Genomic DNA, 21,411 nt, shown 5'->3' with positions numbered 1-21,411 from the left:
TGAGAACTCTCTTTATCTGTACAATAGATCTACTAGCTTCCAAACATAAAGATATACGCAGTATCACTTTTCTGTAAAAAAAAACATATTTTCCAAACGACCTTATCCAGATAGCTCTTGTAACTGTAATGCTATCTCTTAGATATATAATGTTATTATATCTTTGCATTGAAAATATGGATCTTAAACTGATAGCTTTAAAACTAAGATAGTTCTTTATTTTAAATGTTGTAAATAAATATGAATATATCCTGTAGTCAAATAAATAGTACAGCGGCTTACCACACGTTAGCTGTTTATAAGCAGAATTTAAGTAGACAGTCATATTACAGGTGTGTATATTGTCTAATTTTAACAATTTTGTTGACCAGGAAGAACTTTAAAATACGATTTTTATCTCTTGATTTATCAGATAAAGTTATACATACGTAACGTTATTTGATATCGCTTATACTGAACATCATTATTTTGAAACTATATTTGATTTCGTACCGTAAAATTTAAACTATTAAAGCATCCATTACTAACATTTTTCTTTACAACAGGTTGTTTTTATTGGCGATATATAGCGTCTTTATTGGCGTTAAAAATATACGCGGAAGTGCGCACATTACTTCCTAAAACTTGGATTTATCAAGGATTCTTAAATCTGTGATGAGGGTAGGTCTTTCCTATTTTGACTTTTTTGCATAAATAGGCATACTGTTTGGTAGGCTAGCTCCTAGACTATGATCGATATATCTTTTTACATTTTTATGATTGAATGTAATGAACTGAGCCTGCCTATATCCTATACCCAATTATCATACATCATTCCTCTGTGAAAATCTCTAAAGTAGACTGGCTTTTGTCTCTATGAAATGGAATTAGGCAAAAAAAAGGGGGGAAATGTAGAGGTATTTGATTATAATTTATCAGTCTAGTGACTAGTCTAACTGTTTGGCAAAGACGTTATAAATATCTGACAGTCACCTTGACATGACACTAAAAGACAACCGTAAATGGGATCAAATAACAGAAAAGCCCCTGTCCGAACTTTGGGTTACGTATTAAATATGTTTTGACAATACACATTTTGTCCAGAGTTTTTGTAACCGAACGGTGTACGAAATATGATAGTGAATAACGTTACCGTTCGTCGCAGTACAGCTGCATAAATCAACATATTACATTTCTTGTGCTAGTCCCAATCTATTTCTAAAAGTAATATCAAATTTTAGCAATGTACGCAAATAGTGACTATATCTTAAGATATACAGCTATCAATCTATTTTTATGGAAATTCAACTGTGTGGTATTGGTCATAATTTAGTATTCGTCTGTGTACTGTGCCCTCGTGGTTTGAAATAAAGGTGAAGGAAGCGATTTTCATCCGGACGTACAGACCAGAGCTGAACAGGGACGGGGGCCGTTTCAATCTACCGCACATCTGGGACAACACATTAAGGTTTAGCAGTATATCATTAAAACATAGAAATATATGATAAACAAACAACATCTTTACCAGCATAAATCGACGCCCCAGAATAAGAAGGGCGTAAGTGTTAGTTACGCCCTTTTATGAATCATACATTTTTTGAAACTACACACCAAGGGGCATAATTCTGTAAAAAAAAATTTGTCACAAACTGCTGTGTTGACCAAATTCACCAATAATAAAAGGGCGTAAGTGAAAAAAATTTCAGAATCCCAGTAATAGAAGGGCGTATCTGCACTTAATTGTTATACCAGAAAAGTCAACTTACGCCCTTAGAATTAGAAGGGCGTATCTGTCATAGACAGTGTTTTTCATTTTGCCGAAAACTACGACTTTCCACTTACGCCCTTCTAATTCTGGGGCGTCGAAATGTTCTGCCGTACTGTCCCGAACGATGGATACTTAAATATTCTGAAATAGTTGTCCCCCTTTAAAAATAAATGTCATTTGTAAAGGAATAAAAATAAACAATTGCTGAAAACTAAATTCCACATAGTTATGTGAATTTTCAGCACTGGGACATTATTGCAAATGCATCAAAACGATGATATGTAACAGTTCTTTGAAAATCGTGAGTTTTTAAAGGCACCGAACTGTCTGAAAGTGTGGCCCTTTTATGCAGTCCTTTTCCGGAATTCAATGTATATATCAGTATACTGACAATTGTTTTGTCGAGTAATATACAATAATTCATGTGTATATGCTGTACACTTTTCATTTTAAACAACCCTTTCTTTCTATATGATAGTGTTTTTTTTTCTCCAAATGTAATAGGCTAAGTGTTAGTCGAACTTATCCGACGCATACAGTTTGTTTTATACTGTGACGGTCAAAAGTTAGAAATTAAAAAGCAGCCACTCGGCGACAGTAAGCTTGTCTAGGATAAGTGTTAACATCGCTCACCCCTCAGAGCGGTGTTATTTAACAATAGAAGATTAATTGGCTAACGGAGTCTGTAGTACACAGACGAAAGCTTCCAGGTATAGCTTTCAAAATACTTTTGTATATGAAATGTAAGAGTTTAAACATCCTAAGCTAACAATCTGTTTACAACAACAAAACAATAGAGTATTCTATGAAAAAATGATATGAATAAAATTTTGAGCTAATCTACTGTTACACAGAATTACAATGATACACGAAGTCAATGTAAAATATGTTATAAAAAAAACCTTCTAAAAACAATGGCTTGGCTAGTTAAGAAAATATATTGCGAAAAGGCCTTTATTTCCGGTATTTTCAACCGAAAGTGCTAATGGATTTTTTTACTAGTAATTGTATTTTGGCTTTCCATTTCACAAAATAAAATGGGCGCAAAACCTATTCTGTAGTGCTCAACATTGTCTTTAAGTAGATTTTTTAGTTTTGGTAAAGCAGATAAAAAAAGAGAGCTTCTGTTGCATACAGAGAAGAATCATATTTACAGGGGAAAGAAAGAGACAAAATTGTGTCAAAAATCAAGACATTTATTTGTAAACATTGCACCTGCGCCCAAAACCTTCTGTAAAACATTTCAAGTTTGTCTTTATAGTCACAGTAACCGGCAATAAAGACAGTGTTGCCATAGAAAAGGCACATTTATTTTATGAAATGTTAAGCAAAAATCCAAGAATCAGTTCAAAATCTAGGTCACAGGAAAGGTCACATTCCCCTAGGTCACCCTATGAAGGTCATCTCTTTTCCCGCGGTTTTGTATGTAAATTAGGTCATAGATCTAATTTGAGTAGGCGCGCTCAACTCTTTTCCCGCGGTTCAATTTGAATGAATACTTTGTGGTGTACTCCACTGATTTCCTTCATTTCATTTGTGAAGGAATTCACCATTGTCTTGAAACATTCCATGCTGATAGTTAAAATTCTGAACTTAGAATTAATTTTTGTCGGATGAAAGCGTTGTTATATAGATCTACTTTTCATTGGGGGTATTTTTAGTACTCCAATTGAGGGTTTATAATTATAATGGTTGAAACTCAGAAATTTAGGGTTATGAACTTACTCAGTCTTTAAATGCGCGCTAGAATGACATAATTTGATCTTCGAGCGCACCATCCATGACCTACTTTACAAATCGAACCGTGTGAAAAGAGTTGAGCGCGTCTACTTAAACTAGGTCAATGACGTTTGGCGCCACAAATAAGCGCGCGAACTATTACCTAATTTACATACAAAACCGCGGGAAAAAAGATGACCTTCATATGGTGACCTAGGGGAATGACCTTTCCTGTGACCCAGATTTTGGACTAATCCTCTTTTAATTAGCCTAGTCTGCTACTCCCCCCCCCCCCCCCCCGCCACCCCCTCTCCCACCTGTCATATAACTATTCACGTTTTTGTTTTGCACACTAATTAGTAGTTTGCTCTAATTACTAGAGATAGGAGAACAGACAGACGTGATAGTCATGGACTTTTCGAAAGCTTTCGGGGGCGGATCCAAGATTTGGTGTTGGGGGGGGGGGAGGGGGCGCAACTGGGGGGGGGGGTCCGGGGGCATGTCCTTACCTCCCCCCCCCCCTCGGAAAATTTTGAAAACAATGAATCCATCTGGTGCATTCTGGGCGTTCTGAGGTACTTTATTTGGTATTGAAAATGTCCGGTTTTGTGACAAAATCAACCCAAATAACTAGTCAAACTACCCACTGAATAACATGCTAATTATAGTCCATGTTTTATGACTTGTCAGACTTATTCTTGCGTAAGTATCTCAGAGTGGAATTTCTTAGGCCGACTGGATTTCTGAAGATTTTTATGGGGAGGGGTTACCAAGGCCTATTAACATAGAAATGGTAAAGAATGTTATAGGAACTAATGCAAACTTTGTTGGACTTTTATTGTGCGAGAGTAGCGAGCGAGAAAAACATGCATATTTTATATTTTTTACCTAGAACTAAAGACCAATTACCTACATTTTGTATGCGAGCGTAGCAAGCGAGAAAAAAATGTATATTTTATATTTTTCACCCAGAACAAAAGATAAATACCTATGCGAGCGAGAAAAAAGTGCATGCAAGTTTTTTGTTGTTTTTTTTTCACCAAAGAACAAGAGATAAATTACGTATGCGAGCGTAGCGAGCGAGAAAAAAAGACAAATTACCTATGCTCCGGTGGCGATTTTAGTGGGGGTGGGGGGTGCCGGGTGCACGCCCCCACCCCTGGATCCGCCCTTGGCTTTTGATAAAGTTGACCATCATAAGCTAAAATACTTAAAAGATCTAAATCCGGAAATAGCGACATGGATTAGGTCATTCCTACAGTACCGCTCTCAAAGAGTGGCGGTGGATGGTCACCTTTCAGAGGAGCTCCCTGTTTTATCACGGATTCCACAGGGCTCTGTACTCGGGCCCTGTTTATTCCTGACTTACATAAATGATCTCCCTGATACTGTAAAAGACAAAGCCCGCCTATTTGCCGATGACACAATTGTCTACCTTACCACTGACTCAAAGACAGACGCAGAACAGTTACAAAATGATCTCTCCTCTCTGGAATCTTGGGAAAAAGACTGGACCATGGACTTTAATCCAGAGAAATGTGAGGTGCTGAGGATCACCCGAAAGAAAAATTCCGTTATCCACCCTTACATCCTCCACGGTTCAGAACTAAAAACAGCCGACTCAGCTAAATATCTTGGTGTAACAATCGCAAAAGACCTAAACTGGACCCAGCATATAAACAATATAACAGCAATGGCAACTAGCTCATTAAGATTCATAAAAAGAAATGTCAAAACGAACAATAAACAGGTCAAGTCAAACAAGCAGCTTATAACACCTATGTAAGACCCCAGTTAGAATATTGTTCCAGTGTCTGGCACCCCTGGCAAATACATCTTACCAGTAAAATTGAGAGTGTCCAGAGAGCTGCTGCCAGATATGGCTGTAACAACTACGACTTTATTGGTAGTGTAACTAGAATGATTCAAGAAATCCAGTGGAAATCTCTAGAACATCGTAGGATTCAAAACTCTGTTATCTATTTATATAAAATCCAGTATAATCTTGTCTTTGTTGACCACAATCAACTGATACCAACAAGAAACCTAAATTTTCTCATACCCCAGTCACGCACCCAGTATCACTCAAATTCTTTCTTCCCCAGAACCATCAGATACTGGAATACTCTTGCCATATATATTCAGTCAAGCCCCATGGAGCCTAAATGTTTTCTCTGACAGGCTGGCGGCGGTCACATCTCGCCATGATTTTATCCTTCTTTTAGCATACTTTATACTGTTCTGTATCATTTAAACCTAACTGTTTTAACTTTGCACAATTGTAAACTAACACACTGTTTTTCCAGACTCGCGCCTCCTAATCATAATCGTGAACGATTGATCAGGAGTAACATGTAGATCTAGATGTAGATGAAGTTACTTTTTACTGTTTCACTTTACTCTAATTATTATTCCCCCTTTACAAGAAAACTATACTGTTTGTGTTGAAGTGATATGAATATAAAACAGCAAATCAACTCTATGTACACTTCTATGCAGAATAGGCCACCTCAGGTGATATCTCACCAACAAACAGCAAAGTCATTGGTAAATTGTCTGGTCATCTCACAGAATGCTTGAACTAACGCATTGTTTTAGCGGCATTATCACCCTTAAACGTCCCGCTTCAGTCATATTACACCCGTACTGAATGAGCTCGATTTATTACATGTATGTGAAAAGCCAGCTGGATAACTCTCTCACATAAAATTTCAACACTCAGGTGAGATTTAACCCAAACGGACCTTTTAAACAGAAATGTGGGGGTGGTGTAGATTCCAATCCTTGCATTGGTATTCCATACCATATTTGATGAATTGTTAGATGAATGTGATTTAGACCAGATTAAATTATGAAAGCGTGTCTTTCGGACGAAAAAAACATACTGGACAATACAGCTAACCCGCCATTAGTTCTTTTGCCTGTAATTTAAAAATAACTGAACGTACATTTTGAATTTAATTCGAGCACTGTTGATAAGTTTTCACAATTTAAAAAAGTCAATTATGCTATCATATAAATCCGCTCATTTTACGACTTCAACCCATCTTTGAAACACTGTGTGTATTTTAATTTATGATTTTTTTAAAACGGGCTTTTGTAGTAAAATGAATAAAATCGTATTCTTGCGTAATTTAATACTTTTGAAATGTTGATATGTTAATACTGATAGGTCGATCTAACTGTCCCCTTTATTTAAGAAATGTACTTTCGGTATTTTTTTAAACTATTTGCAAAATAGGAAATGGCGGGTTAGCTCTTTTGTTCAGTATAGAATGAGATAGATAAGATAAGATAAGATAAGATAACTTTATTTTTTTAAGGTTACATACTAAGCGTACAAATACATACATCATACAATTTATTTCCAGTATGACTTTCAATTAAATTTCATATACATTCATACATTTACACAATGATACAGTCAATTTTAAAGCAAACATTTATACAAAGATACAAATATCAGAATAACCTAAATGTTTCTTCGACAAACACGTCTCAAATTATAGAAGTCTTAAAAAGCATAATATACAAAACTATAAGTATAACAGTAGTAACCATGTTTTAAAAGAAGTCTAGAATTTGATTGTCATTCCAATTCCCCGCATACGGAAATTTGATGCTCACCAGATTTTACATTAATACATGATATACATTAAACTTGGTCAGAATGTTTGTCTTGATAGTCTAGGACAGAGAAACATGGTAAACATATAGATATAATTATGGTTCACCATTATTAATTAGTAAGTGATTGAATGAAAACGCACATTTGTGCTTTATTAATAGTTTTAGTTTATTTCAACAAGCATGAAGGCCTCCGGCCCATATACACAATATTTACATAGCTAAGCTGATACAATACAGTACGCATTTTTTTCAAATCCTTTAGATTGTTGGTGCCCACGTGTATATAGGTTATAACACACTAAATAGCCACCACTATATATTCTATATAAAATGACAAGTTTTCACAATGCTGCAATACACACCTAGACCCATTTTAAATTTCTTTAACTTACATTTTCTTGTAGAATAACATTTATACTGTAAAAATATCCAAAGAAAAGTAGGGGTCATGTTTGATGCAAGAAAAATATTTCTGGTCAAACGGACACACCGTAATTTTTACACTGAAATGACAATCACAATTTAGGGTAGGGGTGTATGAATAAATTTCACATGTTAAATCAGTTTGGAGTCTTTTTTCAACATGCAAATGCTACCAGTATATCAAGTATAGGCATGTAATATGATTTCAACCAATATATAGCAATGATTTCAAGGAAAAATCCTTCTTACAGCAAAAAAAACTGAGAACTATTTGAATCCGCCATTATGCGACTACCATTTTTTCAAAGGTGCTCAGGCTATTTAGTGTCTGTATGCCTATATACGCGCTTTTTCTCCTGGCTTAACTTTTATATACTCTACGTGGCATCTCTATGCTTCATTGTGTCCGAAAGGGCGGATGGACCGTTATTAAACTTAAAGCTTAACTTTTAAGCGGTCTACGTGGCCTCTTTATGATTCATTGTGTCCGAAAGGGCGGATGGATCGTTATTAAACTTAATTAAACACTAATTGACCGCTTAACTTTTATGGGATCTATACGCTACATATCTGACCAAAGCATTGTAAATACTGGAGGACGGATTGTCTTGAAATGTATTGATTCTGTCAGGTCCGACGTCAGCAATGTCCCTTTTCTGTTGGGACTGTTAAACTAGTAGATGTCTTTTTCGGTTGTTGTGTTTTTACAACAGTGTAACCATTTCCTTGCCAAATTTTTATGTTCATTGTGAATTTAATGCCTAAATATGAACAATGCAGACTATCATTATCAGACTGCACAGTTCTGCATGTAGACACATACACACAATTACAAAACAATCGTACATTTTGTAATAACTATTGGGCAAATATACATCAAACTATAATAACACAGGGAACAGAACTGAACACATTTTTTAAGGTCACTAATTATAGCAGGGACGACGGACTTTTAAGGAATACACATATAACTGATTACCGTGTTGCAAATTAAAATAGACTGTAATAGCCAAATCATTTGAGCATGGAATATTTTGATTTTGCTCTAGAATAATAATAACTTTTACAGATTTACCGAGAGCTAAGTAATATTGTATTCGGCAATATGATAGATTCCTTTCTCAATAAATTTCCAAGTATCATAAATTATTGGAAAAGTCTTTTACTTCTTTTGATTATCAAAAGCATCTATCAAAGTTCTATTATTCTATTTCACTTCTTTGTGGTGATCAAAATAACAAATATCCGAGCTTTTACTTCCCCTAAATTCTGAATTATTTAGTACAGCTAATTTATTTGTGAATTCCATTGATGTAAAATCTTCAATGAAAAATCCGTCATCCAGCGATAAGAACCGTCTGCTAGAGTTAATACTACACTAATCCTCTGCATTCAATTAAAGCGCGCAGTGAAGCGTGGTATTTCCAGTTGTTCCATGTGCTGCCATGTGAGAACTAATTTCTTTCGGCGGAGTGTGAAATCTATGGTGGTTATCAAAAAATCGATTAAGCCGAAATTCGTATATCTATTGTTGTGGTTCCACTGGACGGAATTGTCTTCGACAATCCGTCCAAAGTTTGACATGGGACTTTGAATACTGATGTCTATCTGTAGGCAAGACTACATAACTCTATCAAATATTTTGGCTGAATTATGGCCCTTTTGGACTTGGAAATTGGAACTGTTTGCCATATAGCTTTGACCCCTTTACCACTCATTTACCGTCATAGTGTCCGTAGGTGGGCAATACTACATAACTAGGACAAGGATTTTGGCTCAGTTATGGCCATTTATTGACATAGAAAATAGTTAATGATATTGAAAAGATTGCCGTAATTATAGTGCAAGACTTATTCAGCTCCATAAATACAGGTACATCGTTTGTCTTATCAATTTTCCTTCCTTTCTATTTTCCTTCCTTTCTCTGAAAATCTCTGGTTATACTTTGACCCCATACTTAAATCAATTCTTCGAATAGCCGAGCACGCTCTTATTTTACAGCAAACAGTATTTTAAGAAACAATGACTGTATAATAATATAATATATATTTTGTTTACTGGTAGGACAGCGGCTATGATACTGCTTGGGACTGGGGCGAGAGTTCGCGAGACTACGTGGATAAGTTTTTGGAGGGAGAGAAAAATGGAACATTTCTTGTGTACCATACTGGTGATTGTGAGAACTTGACACTTGCTATCAGGTAAACTGCTTTCAGTATCATATTCTCATCCTATCCATCAGAAGTTCGATGTTACATTACGTTCTGTACGGAAATCGCTGTAGATCCCTGGTATCTGTGACATAGATAGAAACCACCAAACAATACAATGAACACATTATTCTTCAATAAAAAATACTTACCTTAGCCAACCTAACGAAAAACAATGTCGGCAGCCGTATAACTGAATAAATATAGAACTTTATCGACCCTGTTCTCTCCCCTCCACCCCAGGGGGATATCGAAGGGTATAATTTCTCTAAACTTCGGGAATAATCCCACAGAATTTTACATATTTACAGCCGAGCGCGGGGGCCTTTCATATTATACTCTAAGTACCAAAGAAAAATCCCATATAACAGAAAGTCACTTTTTACGTAATTGTGATGAACACACGATCTACGATACCTTGGGAGTTATGATACAATGTAACCGAAACTATTTACTGAAAGTTAGAGTTATTAGCTAGATCTAGGGTGCTGCATTCGACTCGAGTAAATTTTTCCAGATCGGATAAAACGAGGGGCACAAAATCCACGAGAGCCGAATACAAAGTCCCAGATCTGGGACTTTGATCTTGGACAACGCCGACATTAAATCGCCCCTATTGGTTGTACGCACGTATTGAGTGTACTACATACTGACTACAGGTTAGGGTTAGCTTTAACGTAGGTTTAATAGTGTACAATCAAAGCGTGCGTACATTCAGTGCGGAAGGTTTAATGCCAACCTCTTGGACAAGCGAATACAGCACATAAATATAAAATGACCCTTTCATTACATATATACCTCTACTTTTTGTTTGCTGTTTTTAGGCTGAAACCGCAAAGCGAGTGGAGTTGTGCTAAATCGGATCTCACGAGGCGCGCAAGCGCCGAGTGTGATCCGACCTTGCAAAATCCACGAGAGCCGAATACAAAATCCCGGATCTAGCTACTGTTATAATGACCCTTTTATTATATACCTCTTCCTTTTTGCTTGTTGTGTCGTTATTGAACGAAATATTTAATGTTTATCAACTAAGTGAAGTTTTTATGTGCGCTATTCAGGTCAGGTCATACATATTAATGAAAGTAGTCCGGCAGCATACAATATGGAAGGTACAATAAGGATTTTGTTTCTGCCTGTTCATATTTAATTGTGAAATACAAGCCGATTTTTTTACAGAATTTATATAGGTATATAATAGAGATATTTATAATCGAGACAGTTTACTCCAAGTAAACGCTTTTCGATTTTCATTGTAGAAAGTAGTAAAAACAACTAACTCTCATGTGTTTCCGTAACATATAGTCTGTCAGTAATTAAGTTTCAAAGCATTCTTAAGAAATATAGCATTTATTTCGAGATATCTAAAAATCTTCTCTAATTTGTTGTCGAACTATCTGGAGGCCAGTGCCTTTAACTGTTAAATTTGAATATCTAATATTTCTGTTATCTATATATATTTCTGTTCTCTTTGTGAATATTTGTGTTTTTAATAAAACAGACAGTGTATTTCTCATTGGTATCATTATAGTAAATTTTAATTAAGCCGATATAGGGTTGCTTTACCCAGCCCGTCAGTGTGTTTCAAAACCGTTGACTTGATGGTTTTAGTCAGAGCGGAACTTAAAGTATATAATGTAACATGAATGCAAATGGTTTGAATGTTATACTGTTTCATGGAAGTGACTTGAATCAAATGCTGGTTTCAACCTTTCTGTGCTGTCAGCGCTTTGATTGTTTATCGGTGTTTAAATAGAACTGAGAGTCCTTTATGTGTGCGCTATTGATAGAACTGTGTCAGGTCATGCATATTAATAGTCCGGCAACATTACTTGTAAATACAAGCCGTGTTTTGACAGAATTTATATAGGTATTTAATAAAACACATTATTGATATATGAATCAGTACGTAAGGCATGTTTCATCATGTATTTATTTAAGGATAACATGGTGTAATAGCCATATTTCATATCTTGTAACTGGATGGTAATAGGGAGCATAGCTCGCGAGCAATTGCGCGAAACGCAATTGCGAGCGCGTAGCTCGCCTTACGGTAATGTGTAGGCGAATATAACAAAGGTGTGCCGAATGGGGCAAAGTGATGTAGCTGAAAAATTTTCCTCTCGTCTGGGCGCCGCCATTTTTGGTGCCGCCATTTTGTTCTACTTCCGTCAAAGTCGGAAAAATTGTTTTTGTTTTTTTTTAATTTTATATTTGAGTTACAATCTCTATGTTCATTAGGTGTCTTTATTTTTAAAAAAGTTATGTTATGGAAATAATTTCAATTTTGCTTTTATTTACAAAGTGCGTGTCCCTAGAGGACAGGTGCTCACAGGAAATGCTTTGTTGGCAGTGAATACAGAACTTCATTTGATTGCTGAATATTATCCCTCACTCAAAAATAATGCAAGAAAGATTTCCAGTTGGTAGAAAAAAAATATGATTTTCTTTTAAAAGATCAAGCATTGGCCAGAAAATGGGATAAAATGTCATAAATAAGCATAAAGCCATAAGAACGCCACAAACTGGTAATGACGTCACCTTGACACCGGCTTTCCATAAATTTTGCAACGTATGATATTCGCTGTTACAGGTATAATGACACTAAAATTTTGTTTCTTTTCAAGTGAATAGGTTCTCGGAATTGTTTTAAGCAGTGAATAGTTTCTTTGCCGTTTAAGCTACGCTCGCTCAGAGGCTTTGCCTTTTTCATATTATTTAAATGAAATTTGGTCACTTTAGAGACATTCAAAATTAAAAGCTTTTCACCGAGAGATTTTTCAAATTTTATCATTTTTTGGGGGAGATAATCGGTATTGAAGTTAACATTGATGCCTATGGCAAAATATATAATTTCTTTGATTATGAGAATCATACTTGACTTTCGAGAAAATTTTGCGGTAGAAAGCCGCATTATATGATTCTGATAAAAATATCAAAAAGAAATCTAAAATCCCCGTAAGGAAAATGAGAAAATCATATTTTTTTTTTCTAGTTTTCAGGGGAGATATCTCATGAAAAAAACCATAATTATCAGGGGAGGTAATCTAAAGGAAATTTTTGAGAATTTCTGTCACTATATAACTTGTCAATATGCACCTTATTTCTATCGGTTGACATTTTTAAAACTTACATTATCAAGTTGTATGTACTGTTCTGGTGAAATTGAGGCCTATTTTGATGGACATGTTTTTGAAATTGCTATGAATATTTTGAAATACTTAAACATGTTATTGCGATGCAGTTCTTAAAAAAGGTATGAATACTCGAGAAAAAATGCTTGAAAGAGACTGAATAAAGGGGAAGGATATATGAACAACAGCAGATCGAGTAGGTGTTAGAGAGATGGGGGGGGGGGGGGGGGGGTTAGAGAGAGAGAGAAAGAGAGTGTTAGAGGGTTAAGGTCCTTAAGGAATATGAAAGATCTGGAAGGGGTTGGAGTGGTTAGAATAATGTGGCTTAGAAGAATAAATTATTCAAAAGTTTGGCGTGGGAAAAATAACTGTAAAAGTTTTAGAAACTGGTGTATTTATACATGCATCAATTCTTAGTATAGTTCATCTTGTAAATAAACATATGTGTGTGTGTGTGTGTGTGTGTGTGTGTGTGTGTGTTAAAAAACTGCCGACCTTCTTAATTTATGTAACATATAAAGATGCGTGTGGTGTTACAAGGTTGTGAAGCATTTAAAGTTATTCGCATTTCAATCATACCTATTAGACAACTGACCAGTGTAATTGAATACGATTGTAAACTTATACGAATTTAGTTTCCTTCCAATATTTGTGAAAGAGCATTTTAATGACGTGTAGTGTAGTTGCCTTTAATGATTATTCTGTTTTCTATGTTACAAGGACAAATGGAGAAAACCAGTTTGTAAAGATTTACCATCTGGACAACTTGTACGGTTTTGCTGAACCACTGAACTTCGACAGTTTGGAGGACGCTCTGGATGCATACAACTGGTCTCCTACTGAAACCGGAAATACACTTATCTACCCAGGCATAAAACCCAATGTATGTGTTCATAATTATATCAGTTTGAACTGTTTTCGATGATAGGTTTATCAGGGCGGGTGATCACGTGACTTTTGTTTATGATCACATTGTGTCCACATTAATGGCTGCCCCCATGTACTAGATGGGTTTTTGTATTTTTCTGCAATTTTTCATCATATTTGAATATATTTTACCGACCATGTTCTAGCCAACAATTTTCCGGTTCCAACGATGTATTATTTTGCTATGTGAGTGTTGCCGTTTTCCCATTTACCCTGCAGAGATTTTCGAAGCGGAGATTTTTCTCTTGAAATAGTGTAGTCACATTAGGTTCAAAATTCCAAAAGAAAACACATCTTATGCATTTTAACAGGTTTGTTGTTGGTAGAAACCGGATGAAGATGCACCGCAATCATGTATTTTGCTTCACATGTGACTTGTAAATGTTTATGCGCGTTTTTCTACAATGTTCCTGGAGTTCATGTCTAAATGGTCACATTGTGTCATGGTCACATTGTGTCCAATAAATTAAGTAAATAGTGTATATAGCAAGTTATTCCAAACTTCTATATAATAATGAGTCTTTTTAAGTGTTTTAGTGTTGCAATTCATTAAAGGTATAAAAGTACTAAATAGGTAATCCAGCAGCACTTTCGGGCTTGTCACATAATGGGTAAAAGAAAAGAAATATTTTTTTCCCAAAGATAAAGTGTCATTTTCATTTTTTTCTGTAAGCTAGTTCCTGTTTTACATCATTGTGGACCTATATTTGACATTTTGTACCATTTTCGAGAAGACTTTTTGCATTTACAGAAAAGTAAATGAATCTTTTTACACTGATTCCACGTAAGAGTGTTAAAATGCCTAATTTTGTGTCGCTCAACAACCTTGACTAAACTTATTTTACATTGTATTTTGAATCTTTTGGTTCCATTTTCAAACTGTTTTCATGCACGACCTACCAAAATTCATCATAATTGGCACATAATCTTTATTGTCTGTGCATTCAAATATATACTGTCTCCAAAGCATTAATCAGGTACGTTACTTTCATCTGTTAAAGTACTATGAAGTGAAACAAATGTGAAAATCTTATGATCTTTATTAGAATTGTGCGCCCATTACAGACATTTATGATACGATTTTAAATTTTGATAAACAGTATGTTACTATAACTGAATATGACAAATAAAATGTTTTATTTCATTTATAAATGATACTCAGAACAATGTCCTATACTAAAAAGAGCTTGATTAACGTACCTGGTTTTGGAATTTTCAGTACCATTAAATAAATACAATTTAAAATGTATTTTCAACTAGCTTAGTGCGCCCATGTAGATTTTTACCTCATACAGGCTTTGTACTTTCAATACTACACAGTTACATTAAACTAGATAAAATCTGATTTTTCACCAAAGTGAAAAATTATAAAAGTGGTAGGTGTTGTAAGGTTTTGACCAATAATGCATTTATATGTATCGAATTCTAAAATTGCATATACAACTAAGAGATGTCGTTTTTGTGTAAACTCCACATTTCTGGCATTTATTGCATCTATTCAGTGAATATCTGATATTAATTCCATCACTTTTGCATCCCTAAAGCACAGAACACATTTAAAATATCGGTAACGTATCTGTTCATCACTTATCTGGTTTCAACATCGATTTTTTTTCCTTTGCATTTCATTTACTTAAGAATTTCATGTTAGTGAAATGCGTATGGGCATTTCTCCAGTTTCTGTAAGGGAAAATAAAAAATTCGATTGCTGATTGTGAAATCATGCAGCAATCATTCAGTAATGTACGTGGATTTTGTTATCGTAATATACTTTTTATCAAAATTTAAAATCATATCGTAAATGCTGTCGGTTATGGGTAATAGTAATACTTCGCTTTTTAAATTCAATAGACATATCTTTCCAATTTCTTATAAAGATAAGATTTTCACATTGGTTTCACTTCCTAATAATTTAACAAACGAAGGTAATGTATCTGATTAATGCTTTGTAGGCAAAACGTATTTGAATGCACGGACAATAAAACATTATATACAATGTACCAATAAATGCGGTGTATTTTAACCAACGCTCAAGTCATAAAAAGTGAAGTTAGTTGAAAATATCACAATCCAACATTGCAGTGACTGAAAAATAATAATTACTTGTTGAACTTTACCATTGATGGCACACTATTTTCAGCACAATTATGCTTATCAGATCGATAATTATGTTGTGCAATGGATATTTTATTATTAATTTTGGTAAGTCAAGCATTAAGACTATAAGGATCTTACATGCCTGCCTGTGTAAGACGGGGTTTTCCCTACCCGAGGGACAGTGTGGAATGGAAAACCGAGCGTCAGCGAGGTTTTTTATCCATGCTGTCCCGAGGGTAGGGAAAACAGCTGTCTTACACAGGCAGACATGTAAGATCATTTTTCTTGCCTATCATGTTCAAAATAGATCGTGGAGACAAATAGGTTTGGGTATTTCCTGACATTATTTATAAACTTTATGACGTCACAATGGTTCCAGTACTATGTGACGTCACCTTAGTGCACGCTATTTTAGACAAGGTTTTTCCCTAGGGAAAGACAGGAATATCTATCCCCGGCGCGTGCTCGGATAAATGTATACTTTCCTCGCTAGGTAGGCAAGAAAGTTTAGCCTCCCTGAGAATGCTACAAAATGTCAAGCATAGGTCCACAATGATGTAAAACAGGAACTAGCTTACAGAAAAAATGAAAATGACACTTTATCTTGTGGAAACAAGATTTCTTTTCTTTTAGCCATTATGTGACAAGCCCGAAAGTGCTGCTGGATTACCTATTTAGTACTTTTATACCTTTAATGAATTGCAACACTAAAACACTTAAAAAGACTCAATATTATATAGAAGATTGGAATTACATGCTATATGTACCATTTACTTAATTTATTAGACAGAATGTGACCATGACACAATGTAACCATTCAGACATGAATCCCTGGAACATTGTAGAAAACATGCATAAACATTTACAAGTCGCATGTGAACCAAAATACTAGTATATGATTGCGGTGCATCTCAGTTGATTTCTACCAACAATAAACCTGTTAAAATGCATAAAATGTGTGGGGGTGGGGGGGGGGGGGGGTAACTTTGGACTCAATGTGACCACACTATTTCAAGAGAAAAATCACCGCTTCGAAAACATCTGCAGGGTAAATGGAAAAAACGGAAACACTCACATAGCAAAATAATACATCGTTGGAACCGGAAAGTTGTTGGCTGAACATGGTTGGTAAAATATATTCAAATACGATGAAAAATTGCAGAAAAATACAAAAACCCATCTAGTACATGGGGGCAGCCATTAATGTGGACACACTGCGATCATAAACAAAAGTCACGTGATCACCCGCCCTGTTTATGCGGTCATAAGTGGTTCGGCGTCCGTCGTTACCTTTTACAAAAAAAATCTCTTCATGAATACTAATGGGCAAAACGTTCTGAAATTCATTAGGTTATTTATGGTGGTATGTTTTTGGCATCATCTAATTGACCTCTACCAAGTTGTACAAATTATCACCCAATGTCGAGAGTGGCCCGCACCGGGGGTTTTAGACAAAGTACATAGGAAATAATTTTAAGTTTATTTTTTCATCTGAAAGCACAATTGCTAATGCTTATATATTTCCTGTATAGCATCATTTAATGGAACCTTATAATCGTAACACTTAGGTGCCCGCCCCAGGGGTCATTTGTTTTACAAAGATTTATGTAGAATTTCTTCTCCGAAACAACACTCACTAGACCTTTGTTATTTAGTATGTAGCATAATATTAAGTTTTTTTTAATCAAAATTGATCCTAGGGTCAGGAATGACTCCACCATTCCTAAAAGTAGACGAAAAAACAATGTCCGCTCCTTGACTACTGCTTGACTTAGAACCTTCAAACTTGATAGTATGATCGGACTTATGCAGTAGCTGACCCTTACTACTTCTGACGTCAGTTAGTCAAAGGACAAGGTCACAGGCGTCTGATCCTTGAAAACGTTTTCAATTCAATAATTTGAGAACCACTTGACTCGGAACTTTCAAACTTGATAGCACCATCGCGATAGTGTCAGTACATTATTTCAAAAAGGTTACGATACAGAAACTAAACAATATCAGAAGGCCATGAAGGCTGAAAGCCACCAGTAGTTTTCCCATAGACTTTCATTATAACTTTCCAACGTGTACGGCCTTCCATATATGTCAAACCATGTATCTAATCATTATGTGTTTGAAGAGCTGTCTTAGTTCCACCAAAAACAAAGACATATAAATAGCGATACTTGAAATGAGTAATTTTCACGTAGCCCCCAGTTTACATGTTGGTATGGTGTATGAAAAGCGTTTCAGGATTATGTTTATAAATATCCTAATCCTGTTATTGCAAAATTAGCTTGTAACGATTGTTTATTTGGTTTCAAGGTTTTATATACAGAATAAATTTTTGCTCGTTTTATAGTTGGAACCTTGGGACGTAATGTTACCCCCAGCTGTCTCCTCAAAAGTATGTAAGGTATTTGAATGAAACTAGGTTGGATGGTAAAGGAAAATAAACGAATTACGCAAGTTTTTATGCTCCTCGAAAGTGGGGAGCATATTGCCGCCACCTTGTCCGGAGGATAACTCCCTCTTTTTGAAAACCTTGTCTTGGGCATTATTTGAATACTACTTAAGGTATTGACTTCATACTTTACATATTTATAGATGTCAATGACAGGGTGTGCAGTGAAAAGGAACTATAACTCTAGGTGGTCCCATTTTTGAATTATCTCCACTTTTTGTCCGGAGGATAACTCAAAAACATCGAAGAGAGCAAGTTGAACAATATAAACCTCATTGAGAGGGAGTGCGGTAACAAGGAACCATAACTCTAGGTGGTCCCATTTTTAAATTATCTCCCTTTTTTGAAAACCTTGTCCTGGGTATTACTTGAATACTACGATACTATCATAGTTTGTAAGGTATTGACTTGATACTTTATGTTTTGATAGAGGTCAGTGAGATGGAGTGCACTGACAAGGAACCATAACTCTAGATGGTCCCATTTTTGAATTATTTCCTTTTTTTGAAAACCTTGTCCAGGGCATAACTTGAATACTATGTAACGTATTGACTTAATACTTTGCATATTGATAGTGGCCTGTGAGAGGGAGTGCAGTGACAAGGAACTATAACTCTAGGTTGTCCCATTTTTTAATAATCTCCCTTTTTTGACACTTCGTGTCTGGAGGATAACTAAAAGAATATTGAAGAGACCAAGGGAAAGGGAGGGGAGAGGAGTTGATTCTTAATATGGATTGTTGGACTCCTCAAAGCACTTTATCACCAACCAACTTTATTCCTAGTTTAAAGTCGATAGCTTGAATAGTTTTGATATAGTATCCAGACACAAAATATAAAGGACAGATCTGAACTCAATTAGTGACCTTGACCTTTGATCAACGGACCAAGCTCATGCGCTGTGAACATCAAATCATCACCACCTACCTACATGTCAAGTTAGAAGTCATTACCTTGAGATGGTATTAACTTATGCTCTTGATACAAAATATGACGGACAGATTTGGCCTTGCTGTAACTTGACATTGGCCTACCGACCTGGTTCATGTGCTCAATTAATAAGGCACATAAATATAAAATGAGTGTGTTTTTTTAGGTGGGAGGCGTCGGAAAGAGTGTGGGAGGAGTAATGTGGATTGTTGCACTCCTCAAATCACCTCATCCGAATTCGAAGTTAATACCTTGAACGGACAAATTTGACATCTGAGCTCCTGTTCTGAACTTGACGTTTGACCTACCGACCTGGTTCATGCGCTCTGCACATCATCTCATCGCCTACGACCTAAATGCCAAGTTTTATGTCAAATACTCCGGACACGAAATTTGCGATAAAATTTGACATTAAAGCTCCATTTGTGACCTTGACCTTTGACCTACCGACCTTATGCATGTGCTCTACACATCGTCCTATCACCATCTACTTATATGCCAAAGCTTTAAGTCAATACTTTGAATGGTTATTGAATTATGCTCCGGACACGAAGTATGACGGACACGCAGACAGAAGGACGGATTGACAGACGCACGAGCCATCACATAATGAAAAAATACCCGGATGTATAAAAATTGCTCCTGTGAAGTAAAGCCGTTTCCATGAAGGGTGGGTCATACAGAGAAAACAAGTATGGAGGATGTACGTTATCTTTTGTCCGTTTGTCATTCTGTTCGTCCGTGTGTATGTCCGTCCTTCAGCCACAAATATTTGGGTTCGCTATTAATTTCAAAGTACGAGAGTTTATTTCATGTAGCCTTGTTCATATGTGTATGCCTGTTTGTCAGCCTGCACGTCTGTCAGTTCCTGCACGTCTGTCAGTCAGTCACAAATGGAGGATCGTGCTATAACTCTAATAGCTAAACAAACTTTTTTTCAAGCGTAGAACGCAGTGTAGATAATATGATCCTTCTTTCGTTTTGTCAGTTCGTCATCCCATTCGTCTGTCTGTCTGTCTGTCAGTCTGTCCGATCGACGATTACAAACCATGACGTACAATGTGGAGAAAACTCAGGCTCTTTTTTTGTTGCATTTTTTTACTTTGAAGAGCAATATATAGAATAAGTAGGCCATTACGTCTTAAGTAAAGTAAAAAGAACTTATTTAGGCCGGGGATTTTTATTGTTCGAGTATAGTCTTTGTCATACACAAAATTCATGATTCAATATATACAATCTGAGTTTATTCATATAGTTAAACCTTTGTTCTCTGTATTGATAGATTCAGTCTTAGTTTTATTGGTTGGGATAAACCGTTATTCTTTTTTCTTGATTTGATATACATATTCTTAGCTTTCTTCCTTTTGTTTAACCTTTGTTGCTTTTCTTAATAGGAATATACTATCCTGGCTTAATTTCTTGATTCGATACATACAGTTTTAGTTTTATTTATTTAGTCAAACCGTTGTTTCTTTTATTAGACATAAAAACAAACACAGCTTTAGTAATTTAGTTAAACTGTTGTTTTTCTTAAAATGATAAATATCAATTAGGATTTATTTATTTAGTTAAACCATTGTTACTTATCTTGATTCGATATATACAAGGTTAGATAAAGTTCATTTAATTAACTATATCTTTGTTGTTACTACATAAATTGATTTGATTGAAACTTAAAATGATTGTTCCTCATCATCACCCTCATCATATGACACAAGGCCCATAACTAAGGCACCTGTTTATTATGAATTATGCCCTTTTTACTTAGAATTTCAGGTTCAAGTTGTGATGTACTTTGCTGTATCTCACTTATTACTGAATAGATTTGATTCAAACTGAAGATGATTGTTTCACATTATTAGCCACGTGATATTACACATGGTGTATTACTATTGCCGAAATATTCTTGAATAATATGTCCTTTTTATACTTTGTTAATGTTTTGATACATTTTACCTCTATCTCTGTTATTTAAGAAATGATATATCTCATTTAGAGATTTGTCGCTGAATAAATCATTGTATGGAGTTCAGATGCGAAGGAATTATATCACGAGTGCGCAACCCGAGTGATATAATAATACGCATCTGAACGACAAACAATGATTTTATTCAAAAACAAATCACTAAATGATATATTATTTCGATTCTAA

The 21,411-nt window shown here is 35.4% G+C and overlaps 1 protein-coding gene across 2 annotated transcripts in view; it reads left to right on the top strand.

Annotated features, from left to right (window-relative positions):
• Positions 1-438: 438 nt before the first annotated feature.
• Positions 439-21,411, top strand: part of LOC123524433 (phosphatidylinositol 3-kinase regulatory subunit alpha-like) — a 44,297-nt gene continuing 23,324 nt past the window's right edge. Inside the window, exons 1-3 of one of the 2 annotated variants that reach the window (XM_045302639.2) lie at positions 439-660; positions 9,584-9,720; positions 13,581-13,743. In XM_045302639.2, the coding sequence (XP_045158574.2) occupies positions 655-660; positions 9,584-9,720; positions 13,581-13,743 (306 nt within the window). In that variant the 5' untranslated portion in view covers positions 439-654. The remainder of the gene's footprint in view (positions 661-9,583; positions 9,721-13,580; positions 13,744-21,411) is intronic. The other variant, XM_045302638.2, reaches the window with a different exon arrangement.

This window comes from Mercenaria mercenaria, chromosome 3, assembly GCF_021730395.1.
Source record: "Mercenaria mercenaria strain notata chromosome 3, MADL_Memer_1, whole genome shotgun sequence".
Taxonomy (NCBI): Eukaryota; Metazoa; Mollusca; class Bivalvia; order Venerida; family Veneridae; genus Mercenaria; species Mercenaria mercenaria.
This window is presented reverse-complemented; position numbering and strand designations above follow the sequence as displayed.